Source organism: Trichosurus vulpecula, chromosome 7, assembly GCF_011100635.1.
Source record: "Trichosurus vulpecula isolate mTriVul1 chromosome 7, mTriVul1.pri, whole genome shotgun sequence".
NCBI lineage: Eukaryota > Metazoa > Chordata > Mammalia > Diprotodontia > Phalangeridae > Trichosurus > Trichosurus vulpecula.
Genome location: NC_050579.1, coordinates 189,981,948 through 190,007,917, shown reverse-complemented (window position 1 = coordinate 190,007,917; position 25,970 = coordinate 189,981,948). Strand labels below are relative to the sequence as shown.

The 25,970-nt window shown below is 39.2% G+C and overlaps 1 protein-coding gene across 1 annotated transcript; it reads left to right on the top strand.

Moving 5' to 3' along the window:
- The first annotated feature begins 21,963 nt into the window (after positions 1-21,963).
- Positions 21,964-22,284, top strand: LOC118858103 (small ubiquitin-related modifier 2-like). Its single transcript, XM_036768555.1, has 2 exons — positions 21,964-22,117; positions 22,175-22,284. The coding sequence occupies exons 1-2, from the start codon at positions 21,964-21,966 to the stop codon at positions 22,249-22,251; spliced, it is 231 nt and encodes a 76-aa protein (XP_036624450.1). The 3' UTR covers positions 22,252-22,284.
- The last annotated feature ends 3,686 nt before the right edge of the window (positions 22,285-25,970 follow it).

Below are 25,970 nucleotides of genomic sequence, written 5' to 3'. Positions count from 1 at the left end.
CATGACCTCCCATAGACAAGACCATGACTGACAAGGGGTAGGGGAAACACAGGTACCTTTTACTTTCTTGGCTTTCTTCTGAGGATCAGTGCCCTAGAAGAACAGCCTGACACGTGCAGAGGGGCATTTTCCTACGAAATGCTATGTTGGCAATGCTTCTTCCTCGCCCCAGAATGCTATCTGCCTTCTTTCTTCTCACTTTCTGTTTCTTCATTAGCAGAGTTGTAAGATTTCATATCCTTGAAAGGATCTGCAACTAATTCATTAAAACAGCCAGGTGGGGATGGGACAGAAATAGCAGAGAAGTACATGTACAGAAAGCTACTTCTAGTTGTACACTGGAGGCACTTTGATCAAGCTAGCGAAAGCTGATTGTTAAATTTTCAGTGTGAGCATTTACACCTCAGAAATACATTACAAATTAGAGCTTAGTTTATTGTTTTGTTGATTGTCTAGACCAAAGAAAGTGATAGAGAAAATGTTAATAATGCAAATTAAACTTAAAAGTGTGTTGTATATAAATCCCCTCCACCCACAGAGATGGTTATTAAATATTCACCAGCACACTGCTAATATACATCTGCTTCCTTCCCACCCATGTTTGTGTGGCTTTCCCACTGGGCTAACAGAGCCCATGCCAGAGAGTAGATTAAGTTTTTGAAGTCTTGAATCTTGAATTCTTGAATCTAGAGTAGGGAGTTTTAACCTGGGATCTGTACATAGATTTTAGGGATCCTGTGAATATGAATGGGGAAAAATAACATCTTCATTTCCACTAACCTCTAAGTGAAATTTTGCTATACTTTTAATGAATTAAATACAGTATTCTGAGAAGGCACCTGAGAAGCCTTTACCAGACTACCAAAGGGGTCCATGATATTTAAAAACAAAATGGTTAAGAACCCCTGATCCTAGTAGGTTTCTCATGTTTGTATGTATATGCATATTTATCTACAGATATATCTCATACATGCATTCAAATGTGTTCACATTTCTACATACAAATATATGTATGCAGAAAGAGAGCTCACCTTTATGAGATAAAAGGGCCCCATATCTTGCCTTCTTTGTTTTGTAGACTATAATTACAACTTTTATGCAGCAAATTCACATTAAATATTTTGGCAAAAGGCTTATCTAAATTAGTGAATTGTTATTGTTTGCCCTTCATTCTCGAAGAGGACCATGATATCAGGAAGGTGATGCCATGACTTGCAAGTGGATTGGATTTAAGTAAGGGAGGACTGTGCAAAGTCATCAGCCTCACTTTCTCCTCCAGAGCCATCTGGGTCCAGTGGCCAGATACAGATCAGGATGACTGGAGATGGCCCTGAATTCAGTGGAAGACCTTAGCCTTTGTAAGTTAAGATCTTTCTCAGGTCTCAGTTTGACTGGAGCAATGCCCATTCAGTGATTAAGGTTAGGTAAGAAATGAGGTAAAGAATGACCTCTTTTACCTAGTTAAAAAAAATCGATCTGGGAGAGGAAGACCCTCAGGGTTTCTGGCCAAAATAGAAAAGTTGCTATTTATATTCACTCTGAGCCATCAGGGCTTTTTTTTTAAAAAAAGTGAACTATAGGTATTTTTTAAAAAGAAACACAATTTTATTTTCAAGGTTATACCATTGTAGTGTATACACTCTGAGAGAAAGAGCCTGGGTGCATACGCTAAATTGGTATGACTTTATACCATGAAATGAACTAGTCTAAGAGAGTTACCAAGAAGATTCTTCATGATCTGCTTTGTTGAATAAAGAATAAAGAAGAATGCTTTGTAAATAGCATACTCATCTATAAATGCCTATCTATGTGACTGAAGACAGTTTGTTCCTCTTAGGCAGCTTAAATTCTTCAGTTGAGGGGGCAGCTAGGTGGTGCAGTGAGTAGAGCACCGGCCCTAGAGTCAGGAGGACCTGAGTTCAAATCCGGCCTCAGACACTTGACACATGTACTAGCTGTGTGACCTTGGGCAAGTCACTTAACCCCCAATTGCCCTGCCAAAAAGCAAAAAAAAAATTCTTCAATTGACTGGGGTGTTCAAGGAGGGCTAGGTCCTCTGGTCTAAGGGTTTGCCAAGCCCTTTTTGGAACTGCTCATCCACCTTTGGTGTCCGCCTGGCACTCAACTCTCACCTGGCTCCAAAAAGCTGTAGCATGTATAGGGGCCAAATGCCAGTAAACTATCTCAACAGATGGGCTAAACCAGGTTGAGGGGAACCTATAGGCCACAAACCTATCTGTGAGTTAGGGGGGTTCCTACCCCAAGCAAGTGAAGACTTCCTCCAGTCAAATGGGTAGATGAGAACACTTGGTTCAATGGCTGTGCAAGCAGGCACTATGGAGTACTTAGAGCTTGATCAGGCATCAAATACACCAAGGTCATCCACTGCATCCTGGGTCATTTCCAGTCATCCTGACTTTTGTCTTGACACTGAACTTGAATAACTCTGGAAGAGAGAGTGAGGCTGATGACTTTGCACAACTCTGCTTCACTTAAATTCAATTCATACAGGAGTCGAGATATCACCTCGTGATGTCATTGGTCCTCTTTGAAAACGAAGGACAAACACCAACTCCACTGCCTCATCATGGAGTAGAGGTTACCTTTGATTCTCAAAGGCCAACCAGAAAGCACAATGTCTATGGATGTTGGGGATGTAAACAATGTTCCAGCTGGACCAGAGGGCCTCCGAGCCACCTTCTGACTGATATTCTGTAGTTCTCTCTGTAATCCACATTGGTTGAAGAAGCAGCAGTAATAACTCACACTAATAGAACACTTGAAGATTTACCAGTTTCCCAACAAGTCCTTGAGGTAGATATTATTCTCCCTATTTTATAGATGCAGAGAATGAAGCTATAAGAGGTTAAGCGACTTGCTGAGGGTCACACAGCTAATAAGTCTAAGAGCTGGCTTTTGAACCCAGCTCTATTGTTTACTAAGCCACCATTCTTTCTACTGTACCACACTATCCAAAGAAACACCACTGAAATCACAGATTGCTGAAGAATGGAAATAAGTAGCTTATTCTTACCCCCATCTTATTTACATGTAGTCAGACCATGGATTTAGTCTCCCAATTTACGTGTAATATAGTTCTGAATGTGTTTAACTTAAAACAACTGACCTCTGTGTGGTATGGTTACATAGACATCAGATTTAGGATATGGAAATCCCCAGTGCACATGTCCAAGGGAAGGCCATGATTTCTACTTCTGTGGAGAGTAGGAGGAGGGCCACGGAAGGGGCAGGTAGGATCCAGACCAGCCGTGGCTGGTCACTTCTTTGCTCTCCTATCTTCCAAAGGGATATTGAACTAGAATTATCTATGTCTACCACCCTGCAAATATCTGTTGTATGTTTTAGTGGTTTAGAATAAAAGGTGTTTTCCCCGGTAAGTTGAAAGAGAACTTACTCTGGACAACTTAGCTCCTTGACACAAATCCTGATTATACAAAAGAAAATCATGAATACCTAGTAAATCACTTTATCAAAGGAACTAATGAACAGAAATTGGAGAAATTATACAGTTTAGAGTAGATGAATGAATATGCAAAAGTAAATGAACTCTTTCGGAGTAAGATGAGGCCTCAATATAAATAAGGAGAGAGAAAGATGGAGTGAGGGAAGGCAGAGTCTACACAGAGCAGTCTCTAAGATTGCAAATACTGGAAGCTAAGGGACATGTTGCAGGGATGGAACCAGCTTCCCCACATGTCTATGGTTCCAGAGAGATCTCCCATCCACCTTAGCTTCTTGTCCTCTTGAATTCCTTCTTCAACTCGTAGCACTCTCTCTGAATCTGAAGGCCTGCTCAAAGGTCTCTCCAACAATCAGAAGTCATAATTTCCTACCCTCCTCACCCCAAGCAGCATACAGAGAACTGGAGGATTGTCCTTCAGGAAAGTAGCTGCTGTGGTATTTGTTGTTGTTGAGTCATTTCAGTCTTGTCTGACTCTTTGCAGTGCCATTTTGGAGTTTTCTTAGCAAAGATGCTAGAATGGCTTTCCATTTCCTTCTCCAGCTCATTTTACAGATGAGGAACTAAGGCAAACAGGGTTAGGTGACCTGTCCAGGGTCACACAGCTAGTAAGTGTCTGAGGCTGTATTTGAACTCAAAAAGCTGAATCTTTCTGACCTTTAGTCTAGCTTTCTATCCATTGTGCTATACCTACATTAAAAATTTGTTTAGAATTTTTTTTTTTTGCTCACTGTGCAACTATAACTTGGACCCAGACATAATCAAATATCTCAAACCAACAGGGTGAAAATTAAGGACTTCTAGTTATAGGAAGACAGTGTGTTTCAGTGAAATGAACTCCAAGGATCTGGGTTCAAATGTGACTCTGATACTTCTTGGCCAAGTCACAGTCTCCCTAGGCCAGTTTCCTTATCTTTAAAAGGACCGTGTTGGATCAGATGGCCTTTTGAGGTCTCTTCTAGTTCTGCTTCCATGATTGCACCTTACCTTGGAAAATACAAATATTGCTCTGCGTCGGCTTATTGATGATCAAACAATCCAAAGTAATACACAATGTAATAAACTGGATGCCTTCTGTATATTAATAGATGTGGCATTATGGTTGCTATTATATTTTGTCTTTTCTTGCTACTTAAAAAAATTTTTTTAAACATCACATTGAGTTTAAAATGTAATAGTTATATGGTGAAAGATAGGCAGCAAGGTATTGTGGATGATGAGCCAGCCCTGATGTCAGGAAGATCTTGGCTCCAGTCCTTCCTCTGATACATACTGGTTATAACCCTCAGAGAGTTATTTTGCCTTCAGTGTTCTAGGAACCTCTTGAAGACAATAAGATGTAGAAAAGCATATAATGTGCAATGGTGGAGATAGTTTCCTCTACCGGAAGTTCCCTATGCTAATGAAATTACAAGTCCAGTCCTGATCATATCTGTTCCATTAGAGATTCACTCCCTCCCTCAAAATTAAGAGCCACACATATTGCTATAGAGCCTAAAGATTTGCAGAACACTTTCCTTCCAACCACTTTGAGAGATAGAGTTCAGTTATTAGAATCTCTATTTTATAGATAAGTCCATTGAAATTCAAAGAAGTAAAATTATTAGCCTGGGTTTAAACAGGTAGAAAGTATCCAAGCCAGGAGGCAGTGTGGTCCAGTGGAAAAAGCACTGGCTCTGGAGTCAGAGGACATCTAATATTTACTACCTGAGTGACACCAGGCAAATCACAATTTCTCTGGGCCTCAGTTTCCTTGTCTGTAAAATGATGAGTTTGGACTCAATGACCCTGAGGTCCCTTCCAGGTGTAGATAGATAAATCCTAGGAGTAGAATCCAGATCACCTGACTATTAAACCTAATGTTCTTTCTACTATATTTTGTCACCTGCTTTCCTTAGCCATAGATAGCATCCTACTGGTCCCACCAGAGATCGGGTGACAGTGTATAGTTGTATTGGTGCAAATGCATCATACTAATTCGGAAAAAGCTAGAAATCAATAAATCGATAAAAATTTATTAAGCAACTACTATGTGCCAGGCACTGTGACAAGTGCTGGGGATACAAATGTAAAAAAGAAAGAAAGCCCTTGCCCTCAAGGAGTTTACAATCTAATAGGGGAAGACAACACAGAAAAGGAAGCTAAAGGGGGGGAAGGGGAAGAACAGGGGTGGGGGTGGGGAACATACCTGGTGTAGGGGAGGGTGTGATGAAGGCCAAAATTGTGGGGCTAGGAAGGAAATTAAAAGACAGGACACCTGGACGTTCTCCTTAAACGAAGTCTCTGGGAGAAGCTCTTCACTTAACCCTCCATCCAGAGAAGTGAAAATGAATGTCCTTACTGGAGACAAGGGAATATAATTCACCTTGGAAGGCATAGAATGGGACTTATTTGTGAGACCAAACATATATCAAAAGAAGCATTTTCCAAAATGAACACTGACCTGTGGTTTGGTGGGTAACCCTTGAAAGAAGGATTCATCTTTACTGGTCATCAAAGGTCCCCTTCCCAGGGAAATGGAAACAAAATATTTGGATTACAGAATCACAGACCATCTTGTCCAATCCACTCCTTTCACACTGGTGTTGTTTATTTGTTCAATTGTGTCTGACTCTTTGTGACCCCGTGGATGACAGCACACCAGGCCCCTCTATCCTCCACTATCTGAAATCTATCCACATTGGTGGTCACTGCTTCCATGACACTATCTATCCATCTCATCTTCTGCTGTGCCCTTCTCCTTTTGCCTTCAATCTTTCCCAACATCAGGGGTTTTTTTTTCCCAATGAGTCATGTCTTCTTTTTATGTGACCAAAATATTTAAACTTCAAATTCAATGTTTGACCTTGCAGCTAATAGTCTAAATTAATTTCTTCAAGTATTGACTGATTTGACCTCCTTGTTGTCCAAGGGACTCTCAAAAGTCTTCTCTAGTACCACAATTCAAGTGTAAATTCTGCTTTCCTTGTAATCTAACTCTCACTGCCATAAGTTACTACTGGAAAAACCATAGTTTTGACTATATGGACTTTTGTCAGATAGGTGATGTCTCTATTTTTTAGAATGCTGTCCCGATTTGCCATCGCTTTCCTTCCAAGGATCAAGCATGTTTTAATTTTGTGGCTTCAGTTGCTATGTACAGTGATCTTTGAGCCCCAAAATGTAAAATCTGACACTGTATCCACTCCTTCTCCCTCTACTTGCCAGGAAGTCATGGGACCAGTGGCCATGACCTTAGTTTTTTAATATTAAACCTCAAGTCAGCTTTCCTTTCCTCTTTCACCATAATCAAGAGACTTCTTCATTCCTCTTCACTTTCTTCCATCAGAATGGTGTTGTCTGCATATCTGAGATTGCTGCTGTTCCTTTCAGCAACCTTGATTCCAGATTTTGATTTGTTCAGACTGGCATTTCGCATGTTGTGGAAAATGGTACAAGGGAAAGTCAGAGTGGAGGGAGACATGATTTTGACTTCAAACTTCTCTATGAGACAAGAATACAGTTTTGTGCTTTCTGGGAAGTTAGTGTCTCCATCACACCGTGTTTAATCTAAGAAAAAGAGGCTGATCTCACCAACACCAACCTCATTATTTTATGGTCATTTTATGGTTACTCTCACCCATAGGTACTATGGCAGATGGAGGAATTACTGGCACCACCTATTGGTAGGAATCTGAAAAGATTTAGCTAATTTAAAATAAACATTAAGGGTCTGTAGAATAGAACTGCTATCACTGGATAACAGATTTGTGGAACTAGATCTTAGAGGTCACCTAATTGCGTTGATATTTATTAATATTGTATATCTTCCTTTTTCATTAAAGAAGATATCTTTTGATTTTTTATACCATAGACAGTTTCCAATTCAATTTGCCCTTTCCCTCCAGCTCCCATAAAACTTTCTTGTCACAAACAGTTAAACAACCAAACATAGCAAACATGTCTGACAGTGTATGCAACATTTGGCACCTGTAGCCACACCCCACTCCTACCCCCACTGTTCCCCTAAAATTATATCTCCTATAGCAGCTAGGTGGTGCAGTGAGTAGAGCCCTGGGCCTGGAGTCAGGAGAACCTGAGTTCAAATCAGGCCTCAGACACTTGACCTATTTACTAGTTGTGTGAGCTTGGGCAAGTCACTTAACCCCAATTGCCCTGCCTTCCCCCCTGAAAATATATATATATATATATATATATATATATATATATATATATATATATATCTTCTATTTACTATTTTCGTTCACACACACAACACTCACATAGACATACTTAATAGACTCAGTCACTGGAGCACTGAAACCTGTCAGTTTGTAGATGACACTGAATTTGGGAAAATGGAATGGGAGCAGGGGCAGAGTCAGAAATTGGGCTGTGCTGCTTACTTCTTATGTGACTTGGGAACTTATCTAAATTTAACCTTTCTGGTTTTCAGTTTCTTCATTTTTCAAGTGAGGGAGGTTGGACTTTGATGAATGTTTTAAATCCCTGATTCTATTAGAGCCCAGTAAAACATCTAAATTCTCTCCTTCAAACCATTTTGTTTTTCAGTGTTGATGCTGAGGTTCTCTGTGGCTTGGGGAATGGAAACTCACATCTCAGATTCAAGGAGAAACAACATACAGAAAGAATAAGAAAAGGAGATTAAAAAATAAGTTTGTAGGTGTGAAGAAGGGACTATGACTGTAAAATTAAATTAAAATTTTTTTAAAAAATTAAAAAATTAGAAAAATTTAAAAAACCAATGAATCAGTGCTGTTCTAGAGCTCAGCACTTTGGAACTTCTGAACTAAATCAATAATTAAAGCCCCTTCCAAGTTTAGCATTTTATGATTCTAAACGGTCTTGGTAAATTGGACCATAAATAATCTGAATGTGGTTTAGTGTACTTAAGGTGGAAAAATGCCAAAAGCTTAATTATCAGTTATAAGTACACTTGGGCATATGCACACACACACACACACACACACACACACACACACACATTATGAGTATGAGAAAAAAGAGATAAAAGAACTCAAGTTCATGGTAGGAGAGAAGGTGGCAATAGATTGACAATATCATACTATGGTTGAAAAAGCAAGCACCAGAGTAAAATTCATAGATAAGTATATTTTCTAGTGGGATTGTGAGGGATTTCCATAACATTGAGCACTGGATAAATTGATGTTCTGAAAAAAAAAGTTTAGAAAACTTAAAGTTTTATTAATGCCTTTCGTTTGGCTATCTCTGAATTCCTTTTAACTAAGAAAGAAACTTTAGCAAAATCAGCAGATACAGCAACCACATCTAATGGTGAATGCCACATTCCACTTTTGTAGCCCCTCCCCCTCAACTGCCATGGAGGAGAAGGTGTTCAATCTTTTGTTTTATAGAAGATGGAAACCGAGGCCCAGACGTGTTAATTGATCTCTCAAGGACACATGTCCAAATATTAGCAGTCAAGATTAGAATCCAGGGTTTCTGATTGACTGACAGTCCAGGGCTAATTACATTTAGCTATACTGACTCCCCTAATTTGGAAAGGGTTTGGAAGAGAGCCATGAAAATGAATAAGTTATGTTAGAAAAAAGGACAGGACAGAAAAAGGGTTAAAACCTAGAGCATTCCATCTAAGGAAAAGAAAACCAAGGACTATTTAAGTTTTCCAGCATATGGATAATTATTATCTAGAGTATGATAACAACTTCCTCTCTAACTCCACTGGACAAAACTAGAGAACTGGGATTAAGGTAGAAGATAAGTAATTTGCTCCCCTAAAGTCCTCCTCTGGTGCCTTATTGTGGCATTGAGGTGACCCTGAGCTCCCAAAGATTATGCAGCAAAATCTAACTCTGATGGATCCCATCACTTGGGAAAGACTTCTTTGCATATGGACTTCATGACTTATTGTGAGATGCCCATTGGGAGTGACTAATCTCACCATGTTCCAAGATACTCATTGGCAGAGAGTTGGCCACCAGACAGGTGATTTTATGGCCACAGTTCAAGATTATCTCTTAATGTATAGAGAGCTGGTGATCTGTAGTGAATGAGAGAGAAACTTTCCATTCTTTCTCTCTCCCAAAGAAATAATATATCTTTGTAGGAATTGAAATAAGGGCTTTAACAGATTAGATTTTGGAAAAAATTTCCTCACAGTTGTATTGTTAAATACAAGAGTCCAATATCCAGGGCAGATGTGAGTGTTTGGAGCTCTTTAAAAATAAGATAAATTATCCTCCACGTGTGTTGTTGGTGTGAAGAATCTAGAGAAAGACCCACCATCCACTTCCCCCTGCAAGCTTGATGGGTGGACCTCTTATAATAAGTTTGTGGGAGGACACAGAAAAGAGTCAATCAATCCATCAACACGCATATATGAAGCACCTGCTTCTGGGGATGCAAAGACAAAGTTGAAACAATCCCTGCCCTCAAGCAGCTTATCATCTTGTTGTACATGTATAGGAACATAGCAAATACAAGATAATTTAGGGGTGGGGAAGGTACTCATGACTGGAGGGGAGGAAAAGCTCCTTGTCGAATGTGATGTATGAGCTGGGCCTTGAATGAAGGAAACAAGAGATTCTAAAAGGTGGGATGAGGGGGGAGGACATTTCAGACATGGCGGATTATCAGGGCAAAGGGCAAAGGGCAAAGTAGGAGATAGCATGTCATATTGGGCCTGCATGGACAAGAAATAAGATGCATCACTGTAGGAAATACCCACAGTAATGAGATGGTTGATCCATGGAAATCTTTGAAGTATCATCCCTCTCCTTTTTCAAGTGGGAGTCCGCTGGAAGACAGGGTTGGGGGAGATGAGAAGGGATGGATCAGGTCATTTCTCACAGTCCCTTTGGGCCTCTGATTGTCTGAGATGGAGGATTCCATTCAAGCCAAACTCAAATAGCTCCAAGTTTGTGCTCAAACCATCCAAATTACTCCCATATTTTGTCAACAATTCAGATAATTAGTTTGTGTTTAGATGCTTAATGCTCCTTCTTTTCTATTTTTATTTATTCACCATATTAAAAAAATGACTAACTGAACAGGAATATCTATTGTTGTTCAGTCGTTTCAGTCATGTCTGACTCCTTGTGACCCCATTTGAAGTTTTTTCTTGGCAGAGACACTGGAGTGGTTTGCCATTTCCTTCTCCAGCTCATTTGACAGATGAAGAAACCTGAGGCAAACAGGGTTAAGTGACTTGCTCAGGGTCACAATAGCTAATAAGTGTCTAAGGCAGGATTTGACCTGAGGAAGATGAGTCTTTCTGGCTTCAGGCCCAGCCCTCTATCCATTGTGCCACCTCATATTGGGTCACAAGGCACAATTTAAGAAGTGCTGAAGGGATTTTGAGTGGAAAAAAGGTAAAAAGCCCTGAGATATGTCATAGAATTTGAGGGCTGAATTTTGTTGTTCAGTCTTTTTTTCAGTCATGTCTGACTCTTTGTGACCCCATTTGGGGTTTTCTTGGCAAAGAGTGGCTTGACGTTTTCTTCTCCAGCTCATTTCACAAAGGAGGAAACAGGCAAACAGGGTTAAACGACTTACCCAGGGTCATACAGCTAGTAAGTGTCTGAGGCTAGATTTGAACTCAGGAAGATGAGTCTTCCTGATTCCAGGCCCAGAATTCTATCCACTGTGCCCCCCAGCTGCCTGAATGGGGATATAGGGATTTTAAATACATTTGCATTTTTCTATCATTTCCCTATTTTAATAGAAAGATGCTATCTAACCAGGCTCCAGTTGCAAGTCCATTCCCCCAAAAGCCTAGGTTTTCTATTTTCCATCTTCTTCTCTATATTTGGTTGTAATTCCATTTTAGTGGAAAATTTGGGTGGAAAATACAAAAATAAGCAAGGAAAGGGCAAGGTGATATAAAGGAGTTCACAGTGGTTTTCACATGAAATAGGTTGTTAACTTAAGGTGGACAAAGGGAGATGACAAGAAAAGAAGCTTTGGGTCGATACTTGCCAAGGAGAATCATTGACTTCTTTTTTTCCCTGCCTTAGCATTCTAATAGTAGACAAAATGGCGATACGATATCAACAAATCCCTTAAAGGGGAATGGATGTGTCTATGTTTTTATTCCAATTGTCAGAATAAAAAGAACTTTAATGTGATATTATTTTCCCTTGTGTGATCATGTCAGTCCCCAGCTCAAGAATTCTCTATAGCCCCCTATTGCCTCTCTGATTAAGTATATACACTCCTCAGTCTGGCACTTAAAGCCCTCTGCAGTGAAGGTGGGGACTGTTTTTCATCTATGTTTCTGTTCCTCCTGTACTTAGCATAGTACTGTATACATTTTAAATATTCATGTTAAGTTGAATTGACCTTACCTGCACAGCTTTATTTTGTCTCTCCCTTTCAACAACACTCCATTTCAGCCAAACTGCACCAACACTTATTGCTCAGTGTGTGGAAAGCATTCCCTCCTCAGCTCTGACTCTCCAAATATTCTTTTTGCTTTTAGGCTCTGCTCAGCTGGCCCTTCTTTCAGTCCTCCTTTTATTTATCTATGTACACACTATATCCTTCCGGTAGAATGGAAGTTCCTTGAGGGTGTGGACCATTTTGTCTTTGTCTTTTTATCTCTAGTACAGTGCCTGCCCCCATAGTAGGTGCTTAATAAATGTTCCTTGACCGACTAACTGAATAGAATTGAACTGACATTAGCACTCTCTTACAAACCATCTCCCACTTGTGTTTGCAGTCAGAGTACATAGAGATCTTTAAGCAAATGACGTTCACCTCCCTAATTCTTGCATCTTTCCTGAGAATTCTGGGGCCACTGCTGTGCCCAACACAAAAACACACAGACTTTTTTGTTTCTCAAGGGAAGAAATATTTGAGTGTTAGAACACAAGGCTGACTCTGCCTGGGTGATTTTTCATTATGCCTGTCTGTTGTAGATTCTAAATGTTTTTTTCAACTGACATATCAGAGTGGTTCATAGATTTATCTTCCTGACTGAATGTAAAAGAAAAGCAAAATTACATTAGGTGTTTTGGCGGACTAGTGCCAAGCTTGTGGGTGGAGGCCTGCATAATTTCATCCCTGAAGAAACAAGATTAGCAGCAGAAGGGAAGCAGATGAATGCTCTGGAATGGGAAAGAAAAGAAAAGTCAAATGGAGTGTACATGGGCATCTCTGAGGGGTGCGCGCGCGCATGTGTGTGTGTGTGTGTGTGTGTGTGTGTGTATTGAAGCAGAGAAAAGGAGTTTAGAAATAAAAGATTAAAATTCATTCATTTAGGGTTATGTTTATTTTGAAAAAGCAGCTGTAAAAAAAATCCAATCAGATAAAATTAAATCCTCATTAAACATAGATTCAAAGAGAAGAGAAAAAAAATATTTTTCAAAAACCACCTAAGTTCTCATTTAAGTAGGCAGATGCTTTCACTAACTAGAAGTAAAGGATTTAAGGTAAGGAAGAAGCAGGAGGGGCACGGGATGGTCCAAAGAGCTCTTTAGTCGGTAGGTTCAAATTCTGCCATTGACATTTACTGCTTAATTTACTTTGACATTTGACAATGAAATTTGACCTTTACTACTTGGGCAAAGTCACTTTAATAATAGCTACCATTTACTTTAAGGTTTGCAAAGCACTTTACAAATATGAACTCATGCCACCCTTGGAGGTAGGTTCTATTATTATCCTCATTTTACAAAGGAAGTGTTATGGTAATTAAGGTGGGACTATTTTATTGTTTTCTCTTTTCTAATGCTGAGGTAATCAAATAACTTTGATGAGTCTTGCCTTTCAAATGTAATGGTAAGCAAAGTGAATTTTTTGTTGTCTTCGTTTTGGAAGTCTTCTTAGCACTAAGGAATCTTTGAATTGTGAGTCTTTGATGACCTGCTTGTGTCAAGGGAGGGCCTAGTTCACATGAGTTTGAGTCCCATGGTTGTAATGCCCTTTGACCCTGAAGAAGCATTTAGGTCATGTGGGCTTGAGTTGCATGGTTGTGATGCCCCTTAACCCTGAGATGTGAGGTTGGTGTTTTGCCTTTGGGGGCACACTCATTGAAAGAGTGTTGGTGACCAGACTCCGGGTAAATCGTTGAAGCAGCCCCCCTGGCTTTGAAAATCCGGAGTTGGTGCTTCTCTGATAACTATGTATTGTGATTTGGTTAGACAGAAATATTGATCTGTTTATATTGTCTCTGTTTGTAATTTCTGTTAGTATTTCCTCTGAGGTTCAGGGTGCTGGTTTCCCCCCTGAACTAAGTGAATGGTATATGTATGTTTAATTAAAGTGAGATTGTTAACCCCTTAAAGTTGCTTTCCTTAGAAAAGCAGATCAAAGGACCTGTGCTAGCAGCCCTCCTGTGTGCTGATGTTATTGGTCTTACACCCCCACAGCAGCTGCTAACAACTTTGTTGTTACATGAAGAAACTGAGGCTAAAAGATTAAAGTGATTTTCTCAGGACCACAAAGTTAGTAAGTGTTGGAAGCAGTATTTAAACACAGGTCTTCCTGATTCCAAATCTAGCACTCTATCTACAGGTTGCTGCAGTTTCCTCATCTATTAACCAACTTGGGCCTCAGTTTCATCATTTGTAAAATAAGAGAGAGTTGGACTAGACCTTTGAGGTACCTTCTAGCTTTAGAGGTCATTAACCTTTTTTGTGTTACAAACCCCTTTGACAGTCTGGAGAAATCTATGGATTCGTTAGAATGGGGGGTGGGGAATAAGCATTTATTAAGCACCTACAATGTTCTAGGCACTGTGTTAAGTACTTCACAAATATTGTTTGATTCTAACACAACATTTGGAGGTAGGCACTTGATGGGCTCCATTATACATTTTAGGAAACTGAGGCAGACAGCAATTGAATGACTTACCCAGGATCATAGAATGATGTTTTTAAAAGCACATAGAATAAAATATATAGGATTAAAAAGGAAACCAATATTGAAATACAGTTATTGAATTTTTTTAAAAAAGTTCACAGACTTCGGGTTAGGAACTGCTGCTCTAGATTTGTGATTTTATATCTTTGGATTATATTTGTGATCTTGTACCTTGCAACTTACTAATTAAGAGGAAATTATCTCTCAGTAGTGAGTTACATGCGTTGTTTAGTCAGGTAACAAAAACTAGCCACGTATGTGCTTCAGGTTTTAAGTGTATGAGGGAGTCTGCATTCTTATTCAATTATAGATTTAAAGTGGGAAGGCATCATAAAGGTCACCTCATCCAGACCCCTCATTTGCAAATGGAGACCTCCAACAACTTGCTCAAAGTCAGCCAGGTTATATGGGGCAGAGCTGGGATTGAAACCTTCTGACTCTACAATTTGTATTCTTTCCCCTATGAATCATCAGTCTCTCGGATGCTGTAGAATTGGATTCATTTGTGAGAAACACTCTATGTAGCCTAGGAAGAAAAACTCTCAAAACAGAGGCAACTCAGAAGTATTTTAACACAGAGATGATGTGATTATTCTTCCTTCTGCTTATTTTCTTCAATCTATTCTTCAATCTTTTTTAGCAAGTCTCTGTTGGACCTGCTAAAAAGGCAATGTTTCCCCCTACCCCTTTCCCAATCACCTCAGCTGTTACTCATGTAAACTTCTCCTGAGGCAGTGAGTGGATTTTAAATGCCACTTCTTGCAGGGCCTGCTGGCACTGATTCTAATCACCTGGGGGGCCACACATTTGAACAGATGATCAACCAGGTCTGGTGCCAAAATGGAGTACTCTGAGTTTCTAATTTTCTCAGTGCCCGCTGGTGGGCTTCCAGCCAATGGACCTTTGCCAAAGCCAAGAATAGGCTCTGTTTTCACTTTCCTTCTCAGCCCCTGTTTTGTTCTCTCTTTTGTAGTGCTTCTTCCTCTTTTCCCAGAATGTTCTACCAATGCTACCTGTTTTCCCTTTTTCATCCCCAGTTGCCAAGACCTTGACAGCCTAGAACTCCTGGGGGAAGCAACTCTGAGGTTTTGTGGGGTTTCATTTTATATACACACACATATGTATATGTATGTATGTATACACACATATATGTGTGCATGTATACATATATACATTCTTACTCCTATTGAAAAAGACTCATTTATATTTTCAGCAAAAATGTTCTCCCAGTGTTTCTTTAAGGTTATGAGTCTTAGAACACTATGGTCTCCAAGGGATTAAAAGTCGTCAGTGAAGCAAAAGACAATGGGGAGGCTTATGGTGGGCACAAATAATCTGTAGTTTATTTCCAATAATAGCCTACAATTGACAAGTGGTGTAAAGGGTACCTAGGAGGCAGAGGGATGCTGGAATCAACTTGTAATGGTTTTCCAGAGCCGATTATTACTTTTCAGTGTGAGTATTAGCACCTCAGAATTTGGAAAAGCTACAAATGGGGTCTTAATTTATTGTTTTGTTGATTGCTGAGGAAGTTATAGCAAAAATGTTAATAATGTAGATTAAACTTAAAAGTATGTCTTGTGCATATTTTATTTCCAGAGAGCCAGTTGCTAAATATTTTTCAACATACTCCTGCAATGAAGGAATGTAGGAGCAGGAAAGGACATGAGCCAGCATAGATAGATCGATAGATAGATCAATAGAGCTATATGTGTATGTATATACGTATGTGTGTATATATATATACATATGTGCACATAAGTGTATATACATACATATATACACATATATGTGCTTATTCTCTTCCCCATTAGAATATGTCTGTAGTATTAGAGATTATTTCATTCTTTGTCTTTGTACCACAGGACCCAGCACAGTGCCTGGCATGTAGTAAATTCTTAACAAATGCTTATTGATTGATTGGCTGAAATATGTTCTGCTACTGTGTTCATAAAACATAGGCGTGCCAGTCTTATCTTGGAGGGAAGGATGACGATGTGATGGATTTTCCAACTAAAACATAACTTTTAGAGGGCAAAGACAGTATCTTCCATTGCTTTTGAATCTCTTTCAGCGCCTAGCATAATGAGGACTGGTCTATTTTTCTGTGACTTCTTTAAGGAGACTCTAAGATTGGGGAACATTTACTTCAGTGGATCAGGGTCTCTTATTAGTGATCTCATCTCTACTGGCACACCCTCCATCAGTGCAGATCGCAGCCCGTGCATACCTTTTCATCCCATATGATCTATGTTTTCCTGTAGGAGCTTCATAGGTTCCACCAAATGTCACGGAGACCTTCCTCTACATCCTTTTACATTCATGGGCACAAATGGAGCACTTAGGCTATTTTCTCTCACTGCAGGGGATTTGTAAGAGTTTAATACACAATAATTAAACACCTAAAATATTGAACTCAAATAAAAACTTTAAAACAGCATGCTGAGAAAAAACAATGTATGGTAGAAAGAGTACTGGGCTTAGAATTATAAGAAAACCTGGGTCCAAAGACCCAGATTTCATTCTTAATCACTTAATATGCATTAAACTAATACCTATTAGGTGCTAGGCAATGGGAACCCAAAGACAAAAGCGGAATAGGGTTTCTGTAGAAAGGGCACTTTTCAGTTCTTAAGGCAATATACAAGTAGTCTCTGCCCTCAGGGAGCTTATATTTTTATCAGGAAGACTAACATATACACACTTACTAACTCTATTGCTATGGGCAAGTCATTTCAACCTCTCTGATTTGGGGGATAATAAATAATAGCAAAAATAACATTGGGTTAGAATATAAATTAATTTGCAAAATATTAGGAAGAAAGATGATGTACAAATGTAAGCAGGATCTTCTCATAAACTAAAGAGAAGCAATGGAGGGGAAAAACCAGTTTAAAGAAAACTGAAAAGGTATTCAGCTAAGCTTTCCAAGAGCATTGGAGGATAAAAATGGAAAGAGAAATATAAACAAAAGAAAAATGGAAAAGGTTTGTAAAAATCACTCTGACAAACTGTTTTTGCCATCAAAGACTATGAAACCACCACACTTGGACCTTGACCTTATAGGCCTAGATGTGTTTTTGTAGATAAGACAGAAATGACACTAAAGAGAAGAAAGATGGGAAATGCAGCCAAATCAGACCAAGTATATGAATGTGTATATGTATGTATATATGCGCATGCATATTCATGCAATTATATATACCTTCACATGCACATATATGTTTCTACACACACACTCACACATTTATATATATAGTTGGTTTGAGTTCATATATATACATATATATGTATGTATGTATATATATATATATATATATATATATACATGTGTGAGAGAGAGAGAATCTGTGCTAGAGGTGACAAAATTTTGAGGGCATAGAGGACATATATACAAGATATCTGAAGGAGAAAATAGCAAAGGTAAGAAAAAAATCAAACCATATCATTACCAAGAACAAAACAAAATAAAACTCAGGTGTCAGAGAGAACAGTAAAACTACTGACTTATAAGCCTACTGTCCCATCTACACAAAATCTTTACGAAAGTCATCAATAACATAAATTGAGGACACTCTCAGTGGGAGTGTTAGTAGGGGAAAATCAGGCTTTCACAAATAATTTTCAGCAAGTGGCCACATCTTCATAATTTTTCACATAACTGAAAAAATACAGAGAATACAGGATCCCAGGTGTGCTTATTGTCTTTTGATTATAAATAAAGCATATGATTTGGTAGAACCAAATTCTGCCTTACAGATTCTTTTACAACAAGGAGTCTCCCATCCATATATCAAGATCATTCAAGATGTTATAACAACAGAAATCACCCTCTTCATTGACCCTCTGATAACAAACATTTGACAACATATAAAATGGGGAGATGTATAGTCACCTAGTGGATGTGCCACTATGATGGAGGAGATCCAGAATCCAGGTTGAAGAGGGATTCTGTTTAGATGGGAAGTCCTCTTGAGTCGTATTAACATGGAATTAGTAAACGTTTAACATAATAAATAAAAATAGAATTCAACATAGATAATGTTGATTTGTGGTTTTCTAAGTTGTCAATGTACTGCTAGTGGGGATCCATTCCTACTTGAGTTAGACAACACTAGGTCTAAATGTTCCTGTTTGCAGATGACATTCTACTGATTTCTTCAAGCCTGGGACATGGCAGAGCTTCCTGGAAGAGAGCTGTTTAGCTTGTTCATCTACATAGGAAAAACCAAGAGGATAAAGAATATATATTGTGCAGATTTCACTACACATTTGGATAGAATTTGTTTGACAGTATTTGTATCTGGGATGGTCAGTGTAGCTGGATAATGAGTTGGGCCCAAAGGACAACAGAAGGAGAAGAGTAGCATAGATTGCTTTGGGGAAATTTCAAAGTTCTTTTATTGATGCCAAGCTTGCCATGAAATCAAAGGCATATATTTTTAATCTTAACCTTTCAAGGGCATTGCTTTAGGATGGTGAGACATGGAATGCTACTCTCTGCAGAGAAATGAAAATAAATATCACTCAGAGGGCAACGGAGAGGTGCACGGTATATGTGAACAGGCTGTGCAACCTAAAGCTAGCAAGGAACATCAGAGAAGAAAAGGAGTAAAATGTCATTAAGGGATTGTATGATTGGAAGAGAACAAGGGCTACTCACATGGCAAGAGTGAAGGAATGAGAGGTAGTAAGTAGTATGTTAGTGATGTTGGGAGAAAGCAAGAAAGTCTCTAGCATGTTGGGTGGTGTAACAACAATACTGCTTGCCTCTACTGTGGCTATGTAAGGCTAATAACATTAGCACACAGGAGGGCTGCTAGCACAGGTCCTTTGATCTGCTTTTCTGAGGAAAGCAACTTTAAGGGGTTAACAATCTCAGTTTAATTAAACACACATATATCATTCACTTAGTTCAGGGGAAAAAGTCAGCACCCTGAACTTCATAGCAAATGTAAATAGGAATTACAAGCATATATTATATAAACAGAGCAAATAACACAGAGAGATCAACAGACAGGCCTTTGTCTGTCTGACCAAGGACTTACATAGTTACAAGAGAGAGAGGCACCAACACCTGGGTTTTCAAAGCTGGGGGTTCTCCATGATGGCTACCCAGAGTCTCTTCTGGTCAAATCACATGACACTCTTCCATTGAGTGAGAGCCCCAAAACAAAACGCTAACCTCAGATCTTATATATCCTTCTCAGGGTCAGAGGGCATCACAACCATGCCACTCAAACCTATGTGAACTAGGCTTTCTTGTTTCTTAAGCAGGTCAAAGGCTCTTGATTCAATCAAAGAAACAAAATACAACAAAAATTCCATTCTGCTTGCCATTACATTTGAAAGGCAAGACTCATCAAAGGTACTTGATTACCTTGGCATTCTAAAAGATAAAAAAAAAAGTCACACTCTAATTACCGTAACAAGTGGATCCTATAGGGTCAACTTATGAGAGAACATAGAAATGAGTCCCACAAGATGGACATTATGGGTGGATTAAGATCAGCATCATTGGAGACACTCTGGAATAGATGACATCACAGGTATGTTTGAGTACTTAAAAGTCAAATTATACTTGTACTAGTTACCTCACAGGGCTATTATAAGGTGAACAATTTATAAACCATAATACACTACATAAGCATGAGCCATTATCACAGCAAGCTTTCAAAAAGGTGGCACAGTGACCCAGAAAAGGTCTGAGATTTGAGCCACGATCCTTGGATTTGAATGCTGCACCATATTGTACTCTCCCTGTGACCATGGGCATGTCATTTAATGACCTTTCAAAACCTTAGTTTTCTCATTTGTAAAATGAGGACAATAATTCTTGTACTCTCTGCACCACAAAACTGTTGTAAAGAAGGCACCTTGCAAAGCTTAAAGCAAACCTGAGCTATTCCCTCTTGTTGAATTTTTTTATGTTGGTTTTCATGGAGGCTTGCCTTAAAGCTCAAGAGAATTATCGAAGAGAAGCTTTAGGTCGACAGGTATATCTGCTCTTGTGTAAATGGCCAGTATCAGTTGGAAAGACTGGGAAATGTTCTACCTTAACCAGAGGGCTATTATAGAAACTGGTGACTGAGGAACTTTATAACCTGAAGATCTGAATGTCTTCACAAAGGTCTCAGTGACCAAAGAAGTGTACACATTTGCTCCATCTATCTTCTTCCCTGAAGAAAGTATAGGGTAATTCACCTGTGCAAGAAGAATAACAAGGGATAAAAATAATTATTATCTACTATGAGAAAGTCAGGGATTATATTTCATGATTGGGCAGCTGGATGGTGCAGTGGATAGAGTGCTGGGCTGTAGTCAGGAAGACTCATCTTCCTGAGTTCAAATATGGCCTCAGACACTTACTAGCTGTGTGACCCTTGGCAAGTCATTTAACCCTGAGAAAAATAATTATTTCTCTTTTGTGTTAATAACTAACTATTGAATCGGTACCAACATTTTTCTTCTTTTCTACTTCCTCATCCAGAAATCAACTAGTGTAGGAAATCTTGGGCAAAGACTTACCTAGGCTAAGATCTAATCAAAGACAGTAAAAGAAATTCTAAGTTTAGGTGAATGGGTGGATTCCTGCTCATTGTGTTCACTTAGAGGGCTCTGGGAAAATGTAGACTCTCCTTTCTGTTAGACAGATGATATAGAAACTGATAAGTCTCTTTGACCAAGATTTGGGTGCTCAGTGTCACTTACCTCAAGACCTTCATTGTAATATAGCCCACCTCTCATTGTAATATTCATTTTCTCATTAATTGTTAACCAATCAGAATTGATAGCCACCCTCAGGAACATCTGCCCTTCCAAGGGCATATAAACTGTGAGCCCACCACCGTGTGGGGTCTTTGGCTTTCAAGAGTGCCACTGACCTCTTTCATTAATAATACGTTAGCCTTATTAATAAGATGATTAAATTACCTAGAAGCTATGTCTCTTGAACTTTTAAAATGTCTCAACCATGTTTGATTCAGTTTGCTCATCTATAAAATGAACTGGAGAAGGAAATGGCCAACCACTCCAGTATCTTTGCCAAGAAAAGGCCAAATGAAGAGTTGGACATGACTGAAAATAACTGAATAAATATATATTTCATGATGTAGGTATCAGATGAGAGTAGCACAATGTGAGATAGCAGTAATGTTTTCTTTGAGATATTATTTATTAAAATGTAAAATCACTTTACATATTTTGTACAAAATTGTACATATTTTTCATGATAGAACATAGCTTCCTTGGGTTCAGCGTCTATTTCACTACTATTTTTGACTCTGAAGCACCTAGCATAGTGCTTGGCATGACTTAATGAGTATTTACTGAATGAGTTGAATGAATGAATGGTTTGTGGGAGAAGGGATAAAGGATGGCTGGGGGGGGGAGTGGCACATGTGTCAAGGTAGGAGGGACTTTGAGATTGCAAAAGGCCCTCCAGGACCTGTGTTCAAAGAACGGGACTGCTTTTTCTTCTGCTCCTCTTCCTCACCATCATCACCATCATCTTTCTCCTCCTCCTCCTCCTCCTGCTCCTGCTCCTGCCGCTGCTGCTTCTCCCCCTGTTCCTTTGGAGCGGACCATCCTGGTGGCTCTTTTGTGAAGCTGCGGCTGAGAAGACGGCGGGACTCGCCATGGCCGACGAAAAGCCGAAGGAAGGAGTCAAAACCGAAAACAACGACCACATTAATTTGAAGGTGGCAGGGCAAGATGGTTCAGTGGTGCAATTTAACATTAAGAGGCACACACCACTTAGTAAACTAATGAAAGCCTATTGTGAACGACAGGGTTTGTCAACGAGGCAGATCAGATTCCAATTTGATGGGCAACCAATCAATGAAACAGACACACCTGCACAGTTGCAAATGGAGGGTGAAGATACAATTGGTGTATTCCAGCAGCAGACAGGAGGCGCTTACTAAAAAGAATCTACAACTCTTCTCCAGAACTGTGCTCCCAAGGAAAACAATACATTCACAATTAGAAACCAAGATTTGGTTCATCCACATCCTGACTACTGCAGTATAGTTTTCTCTTCTTTGATTCCCTTCCCCCATTCCTTTATTGTACATAAAGTAACTGGCATATGTGCACAGGCATAATGCGTATTTTTTTTAACTAAATGGCCGATGGTATGTTTTGATCAACATCAAATGGTGATGGGGAGGGGAAAAAACAAACTGGTTCTGTGAAAATACCCTTTTTCTCCATCAGTGGCATGCTCATTCAACTTTTATCTTTATATTCCAGTAAGTTATTTTGCTCTCACTGTTTAACAACAACAACAAAAAAAAAAACCCACAAAAAAATCCTTGCATACCTTGTTTGATTGGATAATTTCAATGTTTTTCTTTTATCATTGTAAAACCAAGGACGATTTTATAACTTTTTTTGTACGTAGCTGTTACATGTAGGGCAATCTCTGTCTCTCAGTAGGGATAAATTACTATAAAGAAATTGGTCCTAGATGGTTTTCCCTTCAAGTCAAACATCTTGTTGTTTAAATAAACTTCTTGTTTAAAATAAAAAAAAAGAACAGGACTACATATTATTATGCAACATGCTTCCCTGGGCTCTGCTAGGCAAATGTGGATAATTAAGCTTCTTGAGATGCATAGTTAAAGATCTCAGGTTCTTTGTTACCTTGTGACCCTGTTTTCTCTCTATGGAATGTGATACAGGGAGGCTATGGTTAGAAAATGGTTTCAAGGGTCAATACTATATTCTTCCAGATTGTATCTAAACTTGTCATTGTTTATCACCACGCAAGTATAGGTTCATGGAATATACACTTCATTGATAATCCTATACCTATGATTCCATCCTTGTCTAAATAGCCAGCCTATTGGTTCGTGACATAGGGTAAAAAAAAAAAATCATAGCTCTGGAGCTCTGAGGGACCTCTGAGATTGTCTAGTCAAACTCTTTCATTTTACAGATGTGAAAACTGAGGCCTGGGGAGGAAAAATGACTTGCCCAAGGTCATAAAGGTAGGAAGCAACAGAGGTGGTATTTAAATTCAGATCATCTAATTTGAGAGTCAGCTCTCTTTCCCCTGCACCCTCATTGAGCTTGCAGCCTCCTGATTGGTTACTTATGATCTTGTCGGGTCCACTTTGGTAGTTTTCAGAGGAGGTGGGGGACGCCACCTGTTGTACACTAGGTCCGTTTAATCTTCTTCTATGTGGTGTACTTCCTCCTCCCGTTGCACACAGGGTATCTATAAACTCATCTTCCTGTTCTGTTGTGGATCAGTGTTCTGATGTGGCTTTAGGTCAACGTGGGCAGCATCATCATGGGCAATGGAGATCAAGATTTTTTTATCGTTGTTCATATCTTTATGAATACCTCCTCAGTGGTCAAAATTGTATGGGACGTGGTCGAAACAAACCCAAGTTACTATATGACAAATGAATCTTGGCCTCTGGTGCTATTAACGGTGAGTCAGGATCACGGGGCAAGTTTCATTGATCAATGAATGAATATGGCTTTCAGCCAAAAACACTACCATTAGGGAGCAACTTGACTGAACAAAGAGAGGGAAAGCATCTAGGACTCAGGAAATGATTGTCTTGTTATGTTCATCTCTGATCAGACCACATCTGGAATTTTGTGTCTAGTTATGAGTGACACATTTTAAGAAGGATAATAATAAATTGAAGAGCAGCCAGAAGGGTGAAACTATGGTAGTCTAGCTAGTGTTTGGTTTTGAGGGCTTAACATTTCTTTTTTGTTTTTCTTTTATATTTTATATTTTTCAATGAACAAAAACCTATTTTCTCTCCTTTCTATCACTGCTCCCCTCCCATTGGAAAAAGAAAATTATTGTTAACATATATGCATAGTTAAGAAAAACAAATTTGCTCAGTGGCCAAGTCAAAACAATACATGACTAATTATGTACTCTGAGTCTATCGCCCGTTTGTCAAGAGGTGTCTAGTCAGTTCTCTGGAATCATTGAGATGATTTGAGTTTCTAAGTCTTTTAAAGTTGTTTGTCTTTACTATTTCTTCATTACTGTATAAAATTTCCTCTTGGATCTGCTCACTTCACTATGCAGCAGTTCATTTAAGTCATCTAAGGCATCTTTGAAAGTGTCCCTTTCATCATTCATAGTGGGATGTCTCTGCTCTAGATATGACCCCTTCTCCTGCCTGGCATCCCTTTATATTCTATGCCGGATCTATACTCAGGCCAGTATGATGGTTCAGGTTGGGATTAGAATAAAATGAGACACTAACTTAACAACAGTGAGGACGAAGCATTGGTTTAGATACACATCTGCCTATCTCCACACCCCACATTTCCCATTGTGGTACACCCAGTCAAAAGGGTGTGTCAAGCCTGAGGAGCCCCTGACTAATTGTGCCCAGGTTTTTTTTTTTTAACATAGGCAACCAAGAAGCTACATTGACCATTTGAGCCTACCTGGGACCAACGAAGTCTTACAACAGTTTCATTGGCTTCTTAGGAAAAACTGACCGTAACCTGCATGTTATAGATGGTGCTCTTGCCATACCTCCCATTTCTGGGATCTTCTGTGCCTGGAACTTTCCATGTTAGGAATTTCTGGCTTCCTGGATCATCAGGCCAGAGCCTGTCCCTCACTACAAAACTCATGTCTCTCATCCACACCATTGAGATATCCTGGTACATGGAATGACAAACGACGTAGCTGACAACTGTTGATCTGAGCAAGGGCTTGGCATAACAGTGAGCCAAATCTAGGGACTATTCTGTTTCGTGGATTTTCTCCTTTTTCCATGGTCTGAAGACCAACAATCCAATGCTCTGGTGACATTCTTAACAGTGCCCCTTCCCTGACTTTCTCTGTCTCAGTTTTGAGGTAATAGCTTCTATTCCTTTTTAGGATGTGATTGTTATGCAAACAAGTAAAATAAGCAAGTATACAACAAAGACAGCACTGAAACAAATAAATAGAATCCAGCATGTCAGGGTAAAGTGGGAGATTGTAGAAAGAACCCTGAACTTGGAATCAGAGCCCCTGGTTTTAAGTTCCAGCTGACAAATTCACAAGTTATGTTACTATGTAATGTAATTTTAGCTTCTCTGAATCTCTGGTTCCTCATTTATTGGTCAATTGAAAGAACTGAGGAAAAAAGACTTAGGCAGAGGATACAATAATTTCATTCTCACATTTCAGGGGCTGTCAAGTGTAATAGGGATGAAATTTCTTCTACTTGACTCCAGAGAACAGAACTAGAAAAAATGATGGAAGTTGCAGAACTCCTCTATTTTAGCTTGATAGAAAGGAAAAAATTTCCTCACAATTACAATTAGTTGTCTTCCTTACTTCCTTACAATTAGCCATCTAAAAGTGAAATGATTGGTCTCAGGAATTAGTAGGTTCTGTTACTGTAGGTCTTCAAGCCAAGGCTCGTTAGAGATGTTATAGAGGAGGTTCTCATTCAGGCATAATTTGGACTCTGAGGTACCTTCAATTCTGACAATTTGGGATTCTGCAATTCTGTGTGAATTGCCTGAATTAGATTTCAAGCGCCTTGAGGGCAGGGACTGTTTTTTGCCTCCTTTTGTATCCCCAGCACTTAACACAGGGACTGGCACATGACAGATATTTAACGAATGTTTATTGATTGATTGAAAAGTAGGACTTGAGAAA